The 14,645-nt window shown below is 37.8% G+C and overlaps 1 protein-coding gene across 1 annotated transcript in view; it reads left to right on the top strand.

The window, feature by feature from the left end:
- F5 (coagulation factor V) overlaps positions 1–14,645 on the top strand; it is an 85,872-nt gene that overhangs the window by 64,138 nt on the left and 7,089 nt on the right. The window contains exons 19-23 of the mRNA XM_069094740.1: positions 869–940; positions 3,544–3,647; positions 4,565–4,720; positions 6,834–6,978; positions 10,091–10,242. Coding sequence (XP_068950841.1) covers positions 869–940; positions 3,544–3,647; positions 4,565–4,720; positions 6,834–6,978; positions 10,091–10,242 — 629 coding nt within the window. The remainder of the gene's footprint in view (positions 1–868; positions 941–3,543; positions 3,648–4,564; positions 4,721–6,833; positions 6,979–10,090; positions 10,243–14,645) is intronic.

The following is a 14,645-nucleotide window of genomic DNA, read 5'->3' as shown; positions in this document are numbered from 1 at the left end:
AGGAAGGAAGGAAGGAAGGAAGGAAGGAAAGAAGGAAGGAAGGAAGGGAGGGAGGGAGGAAAGAAGAAAGAGAAAGAAAGAAAGAAAGAAAGAAAGAAAGAAAGAAAGAAAGAAGGAAGGAAGGAAGGAAAATGAAGAAAGAAAGGAAGGAAGGAAAATGAAGAAAGGAAGGAAGAAAGAAAGAAAGAAAGAAAGAAAGAAAGAAAGAAAGAAAGAAAGAAAGAAAGAAAGAAAGAAAGAAAGAAAGAAAGGAAGGAAGGAAGGAAGGAAGGAAGGAAGGAAGGAAGGAAGGGAGAGAGAAAGAGAGAAAGAAAGAAAGAGAGAGAGAGAGAAAGAAAGAAAGAAAGAAAGAAAGAAAGAAAGAAAGAAAGAAAGAGAAAGAAGGAAAGAAAGAAAGAAAAAGAGATGGAAGATAATTTTAAAAGAGAAAGCATAAGCAGCTAGGGGAATTGGGAAACGCTTCCTTCAGATGGTGGTATTTAAGCTGAGTTTTGAAGGAAGCCAGAAAAACTAAGTAGAGGTGAATGGACAAAGCGTTCTAGGCATGGAACACAGCCAGTTCAAAGGCAAACAGTTGGGAAATGGAGGATCACGTGAGAGGATTCCCAAGTAGGCCAGTGTAGCTGGATTGGAGATAGTGTGAAATGGAATAAAAGCTGGAAAGGTAGGAAAAAGTCAGGTTATAAAGAGCTTTAAATGCCAAAGGACTTTATATTTGGAAGCTGAGGCAGATATAGGAAAGAGTCAGGTTATAAAGAGCTTTAAATGCCAAAGGACTTTATATTTGGAAGCTGAGGCAGGTAGAAACATTTAATCATCAAGGACTTTAGTACTCACAACCTATACATCTTTTTCCTCTTCCCCATAGAATGCAAGATGCCCATGGGTTTAAGTACTGGCATTATAGCTGATTCACAGTTAAGTGCATCTGAGTATCTGGGTAAGTAGGAACACCAGCCTCAATAATATTTTTTCTTCTTGGGAAGTTGAATCCAGGTTGTGACCATATCTGTGTGAAATTTACCCCATACCACAGTAGACTTTTTTAGGGGTTGGGGGGGGCGGGAAAGAACTAGGGCACTGAAGCTCTATTTATGTGAAGGAAAAGCTATATTTATTATAATAATGATAAGTACTCACATTTCCATAGTACTTTACAGATTATAAATTATAGAATTATAATTTATATTTATATCTATAAATATATATTTATAAACATATCTATAAATATATATTTATAGATATCTATAAATATATATTTATAGACATATCTATAAGATATATATAAATATATATTTATAGGCAAGACAACTCATATATAATTTATATATAATTATTAAAAAATTATAGAATTTTCCTTAACACAACCCTGAGAAATATCAATAATTATTGTATTCCAATAGCTTTTTATGAATTATCAAGCACCTTTCTCACTGCAACCCTGTTAAATTGGTATGCAGTTTTCCCCACTTTACAAGTAAGGAAACAGATGGTGATGGGTCCAAGGTCACTTAGCTGGTATCAGAGCTGAGATTCAAACTCAAGTCTAAAACTGCTAACATTCTGCCACACTGTCTCTTAAAATATTCCTTTGGCAATCTTAATTCATGCAAATCACATGGAAGGAGCACTGCATCATCAGAAGTAACAAGCCTTGGAGTCAGAGGATGTGGGCTGAAATCCTGGGTCTGAAACCTTGACCAGTTCCAGATGATAGCTGTGGGATTCTGGACATTCCACCTGCCTGAGACACTGACTTGCTTTGTCAAAGGAATGGGTTGGAACCAGTGATGTACAAGACTCCTTTGAACTCTAAATCCTATAAAGAGTCAAGAAGGAAGTATTTGCTCTGTTCTAACCAAGGACCCTGATTTTTGTTTCAAATGTGACCCTGCCTCAAATGAACGCACATACATGTCATCTGACAGGGAAGCCATAGTCAATAATCTAGTGTGTTCTTGTCCACACAGGTTCAACATGGAATGATTCTCTGGGTGAGGGGGAGAGTAGAATATATCGGGAGAATATTAAACCACAGACAGAATATCCTTAATATTTTATGATAATAATAGTTTTGAGAGTTGCTTCTCTCTCCCCAGTAATCAAATTTCTTAGATTCCAAATGTGAAAGAAAAAAAAAAATGACCTCATTACTTCATTATTCGGAATTATCAGTCAAAATAAGCCAATGGCCTGTTTCTTGAGGGCAGGGGGCAGTTTTCTCCTGAGCAGAGTCTCATAGACTCATAGTGCTTGTGGGCTCTCTGCATATCCCTGGTTCTCTGCATCCCCCTGTGGGAGAAAGTCTGCCTTGTCCCCCCTACTAAGAGTGTCTTCTGTGTTTGGGGTGACGTTTTTGGTGCTTGCCCCAGGAACAAAAATCCCTACTCATGGCTCTGATGATAGGGATATTCAAGGGATTTCTTTTTTTCTCCTTCTTATGTCACCAGTAGGTGCAAGCAGAGTAATTGGACTAAATAGTCCAATGAGCATATTTCACGCAAATAGACAAGACAACTCAGTCTCATCCTTGTATCTCTTTTACTCCTTCCCCTTAGACATTGACCTCCTAAAAACAAAACAGAACCTTTTTCTTCAGAAGGGGGTACACAGACACATCATATGTGTGTATGTATACATGCATATACATATAAATATGTATGTATTATGTATGTGTGTGTATATATATATACAACCTACACACACACACACACACACACACACACACACACACACACCCCACAACTACCACAGAAACTCTACCCTTTAAATTACCCAGATATTGAAACCATTTTGACTTCTGACCTCACTACATTGAGGTGGTCCAAGTTTGTCCTTGCTAGTTCCTAATCAATTTGGAAGAGTAAAAAATGGAAGGTGTGACAATTAAGGGAGAGTAGTGGTAGAAATTTTCCAGTGGTTGCTATGGCTCAGGTGTTGAGGGGCCTGGAGGACTTAGGAAGTATGGGGGCCAGAAGAAGTGTGTGAATCACTGCCTATAGATGGATTTAAGATTACCAGTCAATCCATTCATCAACAAGCATTTATGAAGCATCTACTCCCATGTGCCAGGTACTGTGCTGAAGATACAAGTATAAAGAATGAGGCAATCCCTGCTTGCAAAGGGCTTACAGTCTGATGGAGATTATAAGTACATATAGAAATATATCAAGCTTAAATAGAAAGTGAATAAATACAAATACATATGAAGTAGTTTAAATATAAGGTAGTTTAGTTGGAGGAGAAGGGTATTAGTCTCTGGGCAGAAAACTCATTATGCAGGAGATAATGCTTAAGCAGCTTTTGCCTTTCTTGATAACCATGGAGTTTAGGACAGTGTCTGGCACACAGTAAGCCAAAGGACATTTGGTTACCACTTCAATCCCACACCCAACTATATAGTCTCTTTTCTTGTAACATAAATCTAAGAGAGAAGAGGATTTTCTACTAGAAAAGTGGTTTTACACTAAAACTGAGAATCACTGGATTCCTGATGTTTTTTCAAATTCAACTTTCTTGTTTTCTTCCTTCCTTGAAATCTAGGTTATTGGTACCCTAAATTAGCGAGGTTAAACAATGGTGGATCTTATAATGCCTGGAGCGCAGAACAACGGGCACTTTCTCCTCCATCTGAACCCTGGATCCAGGTATGCCTTAGCACCCTGAAAATGTCTGCTGTATATAGCTGCCCTGTACCCCCTTTGATTTGAACTGCAACTCATCATTCTGTTAATACTTCTTAATATTTTGAGTGGAAATCACATCTCTATCTCAAAGTAAGGTAGGATTGGCTTAATCACTCAGACAATCAATCAACAGATATTTCTTGGGCACCTACTCTTTGTCTTAGCATTGTAATAGGCTGTGTGATATAGCAAATAAAAGGCTAGGATTGGAGGCAGGAATAATCAGGTTCAAATTCTGCCTTTGACATGTATTAGTTATAAGACGCTGGGCAAATCACTTAAACCCTCTGAATCGGAAATAACTCTGTAAGTATGTAATAGCAATAGGTAACATTTAAATAACTCTTTGTGATCTACAAAATACTTTGCCTTTATTGCTTCATTTAATACTACTTTTACTACCTATGGCTTATGTGTCCTTGGGCAAGTCAATGGTAACTCTCCTATCTATATATCTATGATTCTATGGTTCCTGTCAAGTAAGTTCTATCATTATCCCCATTTTATAGATGAGGAAAATAAGGTTTAAAGGTTAAATTCCTTGCCCAGGGTTCAGAGCTAAGTAAATGTCCAAGGTGGGTTTCACACTCAAGTCTTCCTAAATATAGCTATCTTTCCATTATGTCAACCCATTTCTATCTACATATTTGAATTGGATGTGCTAGATGAAATAAGGGGTCTACAATGAAAGCATCTAACAAGCTCTGCCTGAAAGGAGCATACAATCTAGTTCAATGACAGATACCTCTGAAGAAAACCCAGGCTTATATGTGGTAGCCAGCTGAACATTTTTTTCAGATCAAGCTGTATAATAATAAACAAACATTAACTACTTTGCAGACCAGGATTAAAATTTAATACATCTGCTTCTATTACAGGTGGACTTTGAAAGAGAAGTTGTACTTACTGGGATACAGACCCAGGGAGCCAAACAGTACCTGACATCCTACTACACCACCCAGTTCTCTGTTTCCTATAGCTCTGACAAAAGAATGTGGCGGTATTTCAAAGGGAACAGCACTTCAAAATATGAGGTAGGTAGCTAGGTAGCTAGCTAGCTAGACAGATAGATAGGCAGACAGACAGACATGTTTCTGGATAACTGAGCATGACTGTGAAACAGTCTTCTCCAGGTGTTAGAAGCTATAACCCCCTTTCTAAATGGCTTATTTAGTGGGGGGTGCTATGAATAACCTACTAAAAAATATGACCCCAGCTCCAGAGAGTTCCCAATCTAGAAAACATGACCAAATGACATAGGAACCAAACTTATGATTTCAGTGATATTGTGAACTCTCAGGTGAAGAAAAAGCCTGTACCAGTGTGAGTCAGAATATTAAAATCATAAGAAAGTTCCTAGAGCCCTGAGAGGTCAAAGTTATATACCCTGGTATATACATCAGAAGTAGGACATGAACCCCAGTCTTCCTAGACACAGGGTCAGTGCTCTACTGTGCTTCATCCCTGGTCATTAACAGCAACCCAAGCATTCTCCACATGGCAGACACTCTATAGTAGAACAGACCAAAAGAAACAACCATGTTCTTAGACTTCAAGGAGTTTGCATTCATTATCCTTGCTAAGTTGATCTTCATGCTTTAAAATTTTCATGTTATGACTTAAATGCCATGTAAAGAGGCACAGGGTTATACTCTAGCTAATAGGTGACATTATTTTGATTCTATTAACACGAGGGGGAAAGACTAGAATAGGCATCAATTTTAAAGAAGAAGCTAGATAGCAGAGTCTACAAATATTTTTCAATGTTCAAATGTCCTTGATCTGTTTTTCTATAATATTTCATAAAAAGAAAAAGGAAGCACGATGTTTTCTGCAGTAGGTCTCCCCCACAAAATGAACCCTGAAACACAGGCTTAGACCCATTCCATTTTCAAATGGAAACAGGTTTATATTCATTGCAATAACAGTAAATCTGGAGGACCTCTTTATTGATTTCAGTTCTAAGGTTAAACAACAAATAAGGAGGTGTCAACCATCCAGACCTTTTGATTCCAGAGTCAGTCATTCAGCGAGTATTTATTTAGTTCCTACTGTGTGCCAGATACCAGGATACAAAGTCAGAAAATAAAATAATCCCTATAGTGATACAGTAACTAGAGTACCAGGCTTGGAGTCAGGAAGATCTGAATTCAAATGTGATCTCGAACACTTACTAGCCGTGTGACCCTGAGCAAGAAGTCACTTGACCCTATTTGCTTCATAAAATGAGCTGGAGAAGGAAATGAGAAACTACTTCAGTATCTTTGCCAAGAAAATCCCAAATGGAATCACAAAGAGCTGGACAAGACTGAAACAACTGAACAGCAAAATTCTCGAGGAACTTAAATTCTACTGGGAAAGACATTGCATATATATATATATATACACACAATAAATACAAAATTAATACAAATTAGTTAAATACAGAACAGTTAGGGAGAGAAGGCACTAATCCATTGGGGGAAATAGGCAAGGTGTCCTACGGTTAAGATATTTTCCCAAATTTTAAAAGTAGCCTGTCAGCTTCACAGTTTTCACAAAGCTAACTATTCTTCCTTGCCCCCTACCCACCTCTTTTCTGTGGTACTAGGTCATGAATAAAGACTATATTCAAAGGAACTGCCTCTCTTTGCACTGGAATAACAAAGTCAGGTCTTCAAAATAGCAAAACTCTGGAAGACCTGTGCTAACATGCCCTCTGTAGGGAAATACCACCTTGCAGATTGAAACGGAATCCACTTCAACAGAGTTTACGTGCCTCCTCTGTGCCTGGCACTGAGCTTCTTAATGCGTCTACAAAGACAGAAATGAAGTTCTTACCCTCGCAGGGGCTGTGTTCTACTGGCACATACAACCTGGACAGAGATGGAGATCTACAAAGAATGGACAAAATGATACAAAGTGATGTCAGGAGGAAGAGAGGGCTAACACATCAAGTGGCTCATGAAAGGCCTTCCAAGAGGAGATAATACTTGAGCCAAGCCTCAATGGTCATAACCTTTTTCTTCTTCCATAGACTGCTTAGGTAGTCTGGTGAAGCCTCTGTATCCTTCCTCTGAATAATGTTTTTAAATACATAAAATAAAATAAGATTACAAAGGAAGGGTTTTTTTTTTTTGATGATTTGTCCTTGTTTTTTCCTTCTAGTACTTTGAGGGTAATTCAGATGCTACCACCGTCAAAGAAAATCCCTTTGATCCACCCATTGTGGCTAAATACATTCGGATCTCCCCAACCCATTCCTACAATAGACCTACCCTCCGTCTGGAATTGCTGGGCTGTGAAGTGCAAGGTAAGGAATGGTGATTTACTGCCTCTTCCTCCACTAGACATAAAAGCAGGTTTGGTAGAGCAGATTACTGATAGATTGTTTTCAGTGATTTAGGATGATTGCTTCAGTTTTTGGTGTGTGATAATTTGTGTGGCAAGAAGGAGGAGGGAATCAGGGACAGGAGGGAGCAAGAAGAGTAAACTTTCTATGGTGCTTTAGGCATTTATATCACATTTTCTTTGAGATGTAAAATAGTATAATGACTATATTAGACACATAATAAAATATGCCATAGTATTAAATGTAAAATAAAATATACTATCATATTGAATATATGATAAAATATATTTTATTAAATATCATTAAACAGTAAAATATGTTTTGTCAAATAGTATATTAAATACAATGGTTATACTAAATCAATAATAAAACATACTCATATTAATATATAAATATAATATTATATGTAATATATAAAATTATATAAATATATTATTATAAAATATATATTGTTATAAATACTCTATATTCTATGTAATATTCTATAAAATATAATATAAATAATTATGTTGAATATATAGATATGTTTGTCATTAAATGATATCGACAATGTTGGATATATAACTATTATAATAAATACATAATAAAATAAACACAATGTTGATTTTATTTTGAGAAATGTGGGGCTTGAGCCCCACAACAATTCTGTGAGCTATGTAGGTCCCTCAAATATTATTATGTTCATTTTACATATGAAGAAACTAAGACTTAGACAAATCAAGTGACTCTTCCATGGTTACACACTTAGTAAGCTTCAGGGATGGAACACAAACCCTGTTCTTTAAATCTGCATCAACACTCTATCCTCCTTCCCAAATGGAAATTTTGAAGTATGGATTCAGCTTATTAAATCCCTTTTGTTAAAGGGATTTGTTTTATGAAGTTTGGATTCAGCCAAAGGGCTGCATTTGAGGACCTAGAGGGCCACAGGTCCCCCACCTCTGGCTTAGGGACTATTGATCTTTCCCATTCCCTGGAATAGTAGGTTTCAGATGAGAGGGAAGCGGGCCATTGGCACAGGGATCTTGGTCTCTCCGCTTGATCTGCCAAACACTGTTATCACATACTTGTCCCAAAGGGAACGTGCCTAAAATTGTGCCCATTTCAGATAAGAACAACTTTTGGTTATGCTGTTTAACAATCCTTATATCTCTTGTATAAATTGATAGCAGTCATAATGAATGCTTCCCTTGATAAATTGCTATAATTTGTTTGAAAGGGCTTTATTTTAAATTATGAATTGATATTCATTAATGATAATCAATAATTGATCATTATTTCCTTTATCTTTCCCTAGTTTAAGTATTAGAAATATATTTTTTCTCATAAAAGGAATTGGTTTGGTAGAGTATTTCTTTCTCAGTTTTTGAGAATAATTTGATTAGTATTAATTGTTCTGAAACGTTTGATAGAATTCCCCTGTAAATCCATGCAGGACCAGGAGTTTTTTCTTTGGTAATTTCTTTATAGCTAGTCCTGTTCCCTTTTCAAAATTGGATTACTTAATATCTCTATTTGATCTTCTGTTAATTTGAATACTTTGTGTTTTTGAAGGTATTCCTCTTTTTGGTGTTCTCAGTTTTGTTAGCACATAACACTATGGTAGGTAGGTTCCCATAATTCTTTAAATTTTTCTTGCTTTGTTGTGATTCCACTTTGTATTTTATCTATTTGATTTTCTGCCTTGTCATTTTTTAATCAGACTGGCTAAAGTTTTATCAACTCTTTGCCAGTCTTTTCAAGGAACAAGTTTTTAGCTTTATCATTTCTATAGTCTTTTTTTTTTAATCTAACCAGGTTCTGAAGCCAACTACAAATCCCAAGTATTCAGACTCACCCTGTAATCCTAACTGCAACATTTTACAGTAGATAAAATACATGACATTTTTTAGCTGTGTGAACAGACACAAGTCACTTAAGCTCTGCAGACTTTTTCCCATAAAGCAAGAATAGTAGTAATATCTAACCTCCCACAATTACTGTAAACTCCAGTGGCATAATGTTTGCACCACCTAGTTGCCATGAAATCTTTCTTACAAAATATGGGATTTTAGCTGAAATTTAAAGGAAACCACAGAAGTTAGGTGGAGAAGATGAGGAAGAGAGTTCCAGGTATGGAGACAGCAACTAAAACTGTCCAGATTTGGTAGAGGGAGAGTGTTGTTCAAGCAACTACATGAAGGCCAGCATCACTGGCTTGCAAAGTAGATATTAGGGAGGGGAGAAGGTAGGAGACAGTGTAATGAATAAGACAGTTGGAAAGATTGGAAGGGTCCAGATTGTGAAGAATTTTAAAAAAGCAAAAGACACAATTTTATATTTGTTATAAATATAACAACAGGGAGCCATTTTTGACTGAATAGGAGATGGAGAGAAAGGAATGACATGGTCAGACCTCAGCTTTAGAAAGATTAATTTGATAGCTGAGTACACTGGAATAGGGAGAGAACAGCTAGCAGGCTCTTGCAATATTCTATCTAGGTGTGAGGGGATGAGGGGCTGCCCCAGGGCAGGTGGTGTCATAGCAGAGAGGGAGGAGATGTTATAAAGGTAGAAATGACAGGACTTGGCAACTGATTGGCTCTGGGGGATGTGGGATAGTGAAGAGCTCAGGATGGCATCTAGGTTGCAAGCCCAGGTATGTTCAAATCCACATGAAATATGTTAAAGAGGAAAAATTCTATTTTATATAACAATGGTGAATGAGTTTTCTCATCTACTAATTCTTCCATTTCAATTCTCATGGATCTTGGTACCACACAAGAAGGCAGAAGTGACATTTCCTAGTAGAAAAGATAAAGCTGAACATGGTATCTCCCTCAAGGGAAACTATAGTTTATCTTTCTCTATAATTTTGGTTTAAAACATAACGTCCCAAATGTTAGAAATATGCACCTTTCCTGAAAACTAGGATCTATTCCAGACTTAATGACTTTTTAAAGTTTCCCATGATTCTCTTAACCATACATTCTCTGAATACAAGGGCCATTTCTTGTATGCCCCACAGCACTTAACACATAGTACAGCTCCTCTAATGTTTGTTAATTAAATCATGATGATTTCCCTTTGACAGGTTGTTCCACACCTCTGGGTATGGAAAGCCAAAAGATAGAAAATAATCAGATTACAGCTTCATCAACGAAAAAGTCTTGGTTAGGAGGTAACTGGTCACCCTTCTATGCCCGTCTCAATGCTCAAGGACGTGTGAATGCCTGGCAAGCCAAGGTAAAACTTCCACAGTGAGTTTGTTTCCAAATTATCATGGATTAAAACAAAGAAAGCTTAGCAGATACAACAAAGGAATTCTGTTAACAGGAACTATGTCTCCTGTTTATACTTATTAAGATTCTATATTTTTTTTTACTTTTTTGGAGGGGGAAGGGCAGGGCAATTGGGGTTAAGTGACTTGCTCAAGGTCACATGACTAGTAAGTCTGAAGCTGGATTTGAACTCAGATCTTCCTGACTCCAGGGCCGGTGCTCTATTCACTGCACCACCTAGCTGACCCTATACTTATTAAAATTCTAGATCATTTTTTGAATGTGGTAGCTATAGCATTTATATTTGGACTAGAGAAAAATCATTTCTGACCTGCACAGGTCTGAGGGGTTTAACTTTTATTTATTGTTGGTGATTTCTAAACTTTTTGGAGTTGCAATATCCTTAGTGAATTAATTTATTATTGTTTTTAACTGTATTATCATATGCAAATACATATATTATATAAATATTATCATTAACTTAATGAATCTAAAATTTTCGCTCTTTTTAAAAGGACAATGTACTGTTAGCATTAAAAATTAAAATATGGGTAGGATGGTATAGTGGAAAGAATGCTGAACATAGAGTCATAGGACCTGAATCTGATACCCAGCTCTACTTACATTTGACCTTGAGCAAATCACTGAACTTCTCTGAGACTCAATTTCCTCATTTGTAAAATGGAAAGGGTTGGACAAGATGACTTCTCAGGTCTCTTCCAATTCAAGATCTCTGAATCTCTGAACTGCTTTTGTATTATTTCAATGTCATGTGACCTTGTGTGATCACTGGTGTTTCTCAAACCAGTCTAAGTGCTTCCTTCCACTGATTAAACACAATTCAAAGAGCTAATATGACCAATAATGAGAGTGCATCGACCATACATTCTCCTCTGATCCCTGATGAAGTGACCTTGGGTTTTTGAAGTCTGTGTCAACAAGGTTAGAGCTTGGGCAAATTCTGTCAAAATGAAGGGTCTTCAAGTCCAGGTTCAGCACTAATCTAAGCCCAGCCTAGCTAAATTGGGAAAGATTCATGCCCAGAGAGTTGGTCACCAGACAATGGTTTTTTTTTATTATAATTCATGAAATCATCTACTAAGGCTTGGAGAAATTGTAATCTCCATCAGCAGAGGAAGTGCCCACACTTCAAGTATACTTGATTAAAGAAGAAGTTGATCAGATATATTGGGGTCAATTGGTTGGAATATAAATGTTCATCTTTGACACATTTTGGGGGGTTTGTTTTCTCTTCCACGGAGGTGGGCAGTCAAAATTAGGTAGATAATCTTACAGAAAACTGGCAAACCTAAACAATGAGCACTTCCTTCTCTTAACATGCCTGAAGCATTAGTCTCTGAATCCTATACAGCATTCCAGGAATTTTCCCCCAAAGGAAGGCATAAGTAGTTTCCCTGTTCATGAAGTAAAAATGTACATAACTCTAAGGGGTGACTCTACATTGAGTTATGATGTTCTAGGGAGAACCATACATGTCTAGGAATTTTCCCTATAGGATCATAGGTTCATAGAATTCTAGAGAAGAAAGGACCCTACGAGATCATCTTATCTATCCTTCTCATTTGACAGATGGGGAAACTGAGAACCAAAGAGGTGAAGTCATTTATCTAGAGTCACACAAAACTTCCTCTCCTGACTCAATTCACATATTATTTGTTTTATCAAATCCACCTAAAATTTATAGCTGGTATCCAGACCTATGTTATAAAACCAACAGTAGTGAAAAATTCGTTTTGATTTTTAATTCCTAAAGTCACATGAGTTGATAGAAGCTATGCATCCAGATTTCACAACTCCTCTCCCTTATACCTGTAGTCCTTTACTTAGATGGCTTATAAATGAAAAGAAAGACATAGAGAAGACACAAGGACACAGTTAGCCATCTCCTCAACGTTTTCTTCCCAACCAAAATCTCACAGCTGCTATTTTCTAAACCAGTGTTATCAAATCATGATTTTAGAGGACTTCAAAATGCCTCTGGCCACTTTAAAGATTGTTGTGAATTTTTTAAATTCCCCAAACAAAATTTTTCATTTTCTTTACATCTTAATTCCATAGAGTGTATACTTTTATTAACAAGGGCTGGGCAGGAGAAGAGGGTGAAATGGGTATGTCAAAGAAACAACACTGTGGTGTTGCAACTCTAAAAGATGGTGAATCATTGCTCTAAATATATTTAGTTGAGTTCACAGGACGGGGGAATCTCCCAAAGATTCTGCTACAATAACCCTGTCACTCACCGACTTTCATCTGCCCCCTTTAATCCTCCCTCATGCATTACCTAAATGAGGCTGGATCTGAGGTGAGATCATCTTTCCCTGCAGCATCTCTGATTGAGCCACAGATAATGAAAGACTGAACTCCCTCCCAGGTGCTAGGTGATGCACTTGTCAGAATCCTTATCAAAGCAGGACAATTAAACTGTGTTTAATTAGCTGTGATGGGGGAAATCATGAACTTTTCCTTCTTAGTGATAGAATTGCAGAGGAAGTTCTGTCTTTCACCCCAAGGCCATTCCCATAGCCAGTCACACACAGACACACACATACCCCTTCTCCTGAAGTGGGTGTGGATGGAAACTCTGCAGAGCTGGTGTCTTTTTGACAAAGGTTCTATTTTATTACCGTGTTTCCCCGATAATAAGAACTGTCTTATTATTTTTGGGGACAGAAAAACACCAGAGGGCTTATTTTCAGGGGAGGGCTTATTTTAATGAACATTGACAGCAATTTTAATAAACAGGTAAATGTGAACAAAAAAATGTACCTTTATTCAATAATGATCATGTCATCTTCTTCAACAACATCGTCATAAGTGTCCATACCCTGAATTCCGTCCTGGATGTCTTGCGCCTCCATTTCCTTCAGAAGAAGTGGACCCAATCTGTCATGTCCAGCAATATAGCTCTCTTTAAATGAATATGTCTTGTCCAGGTAACCTGCTCGTAGTGCCTTGGCGACACAGCTGTCAGTAATTTTATCCCATGACTTCTTCACCCAAGTCACGACTTCTTGCAGACAGGACTTCACAAAGTTTCCATGCTGATTTCTTTCCATTCTATTTTCAATGTAGTCATTGACTTCCATGCACAAATGGTCCTTGAATGGCTTGTTTATTGCAATATCAAGGGTCTGGAGATGGGCAGTCATTCCTGCAGGAATCATTACTTGATCTATTCTTTTCTCTGCAAGGAAGTTCTTCATTTCTTTAGCGCGGTGAGTGCTGGCTGAATCCCAGACTATCAGACCTCTTTGGTTACCTCGCATAACAAGTGGCAGCATTAAATCAACCCACTTTCTTATAATGGCTTGTGTACACCAGGCTTTTTCGGTTTCAAGAATGTAAATGCCAGATACACGTTCAATCTTATCTTTCTTGCCCTTACAGATGATTAGAGGTGTGGCTTTCTTTCCATCCAAACGAATTGCCAAAACACAGGTGACCCGTGCACTTTCATAGCCAGTGGTGGGAATGTAGATTGACGTTGCACCCCTGTGGTGAATTGTTGTTTGAGATCCTTGTCCCATAAACACTACAGTTTCATCCATAGCAATCATGTTGCAGGTTTGGTACTTGGAAATGTCGATCCTATCAATAAAGGACTTGAATGCAAGTGCACATTTAATAACTTCAGCATCTTCCAGCTTAAACAGTGTTGTTGATCTTCTTAGGGACAGTTCATACCATTGAAGGAAACCGTCCAACCAGTGTTGTGATGCTTTGAATCCTTCTGAGACCATTTCAAACTCTGGTGCCATTGAAAGGGCAAATGCTTGAATATCAGCCCTGCGCACAACCAAGGCCTTTGCTCTCCTGTCAGCAATCCATTCACCAATGAGGATCTCCAAGTCAGGATATAAGGGCTGCCGACCTGATCCAGACCTGTGCTTTTTCCCTTTTCCCTCATCCACCTGTTGATTGAGGTTATTATGGTATAATCTGCTCTCCATTTTCTGACCATTCGAAGATCCAAAAGTTTTTCTTTACAGAAAAACGCAAGATTCTTGCCATGTGACTCCTCTACAATTGCTTTCTTATACTCAACAGTATAGCTCTTCCTTTTTGTACTCATGTCTGGGGGTCAAAACAGACAGAATAATAAAATTATGACCATCAGTCCTTCTTTTCACTCCATCATGCCCCCTGAGTTCTTCTTTTTTTCCTCCATCATGCCCTTTTTATCCTCCATCATGCCCCCTCACTCCCGCTTACATACCGGGTTTTTATGTTGTCCTGCCTCAGCTCTCCTCCGCGGCACTGCTCTCAATGGCACCAGCAAGCAAATCACTGGGGAAGAACAGGATGACACGCTCACTGCTGCAGCTCTGATTGGATGCAGCTTGAAGC

This window comes from Petaurus breviceps, unplaced genomic scaffold (genome assembly GCF_028583685.1).
Source record: "Petaurus breviceps papuanus isolate PSGF00001 unplaced genomic scaffold, PetGlider_PUasm1.0 220, whole genome shotgun sequence".
NCBI classification, from domain to species: domain Eukaryota; kingdom Metazoa; phylum Chordata; class Mammalia; order Diprotodontia; family Petauridae; genus Petaurus; species Petaurus breviceps.
Note: the sequence above shows the minus strand (reverse complement) of the source record. Positions and strands in the feature narration are given on the sequence as shown.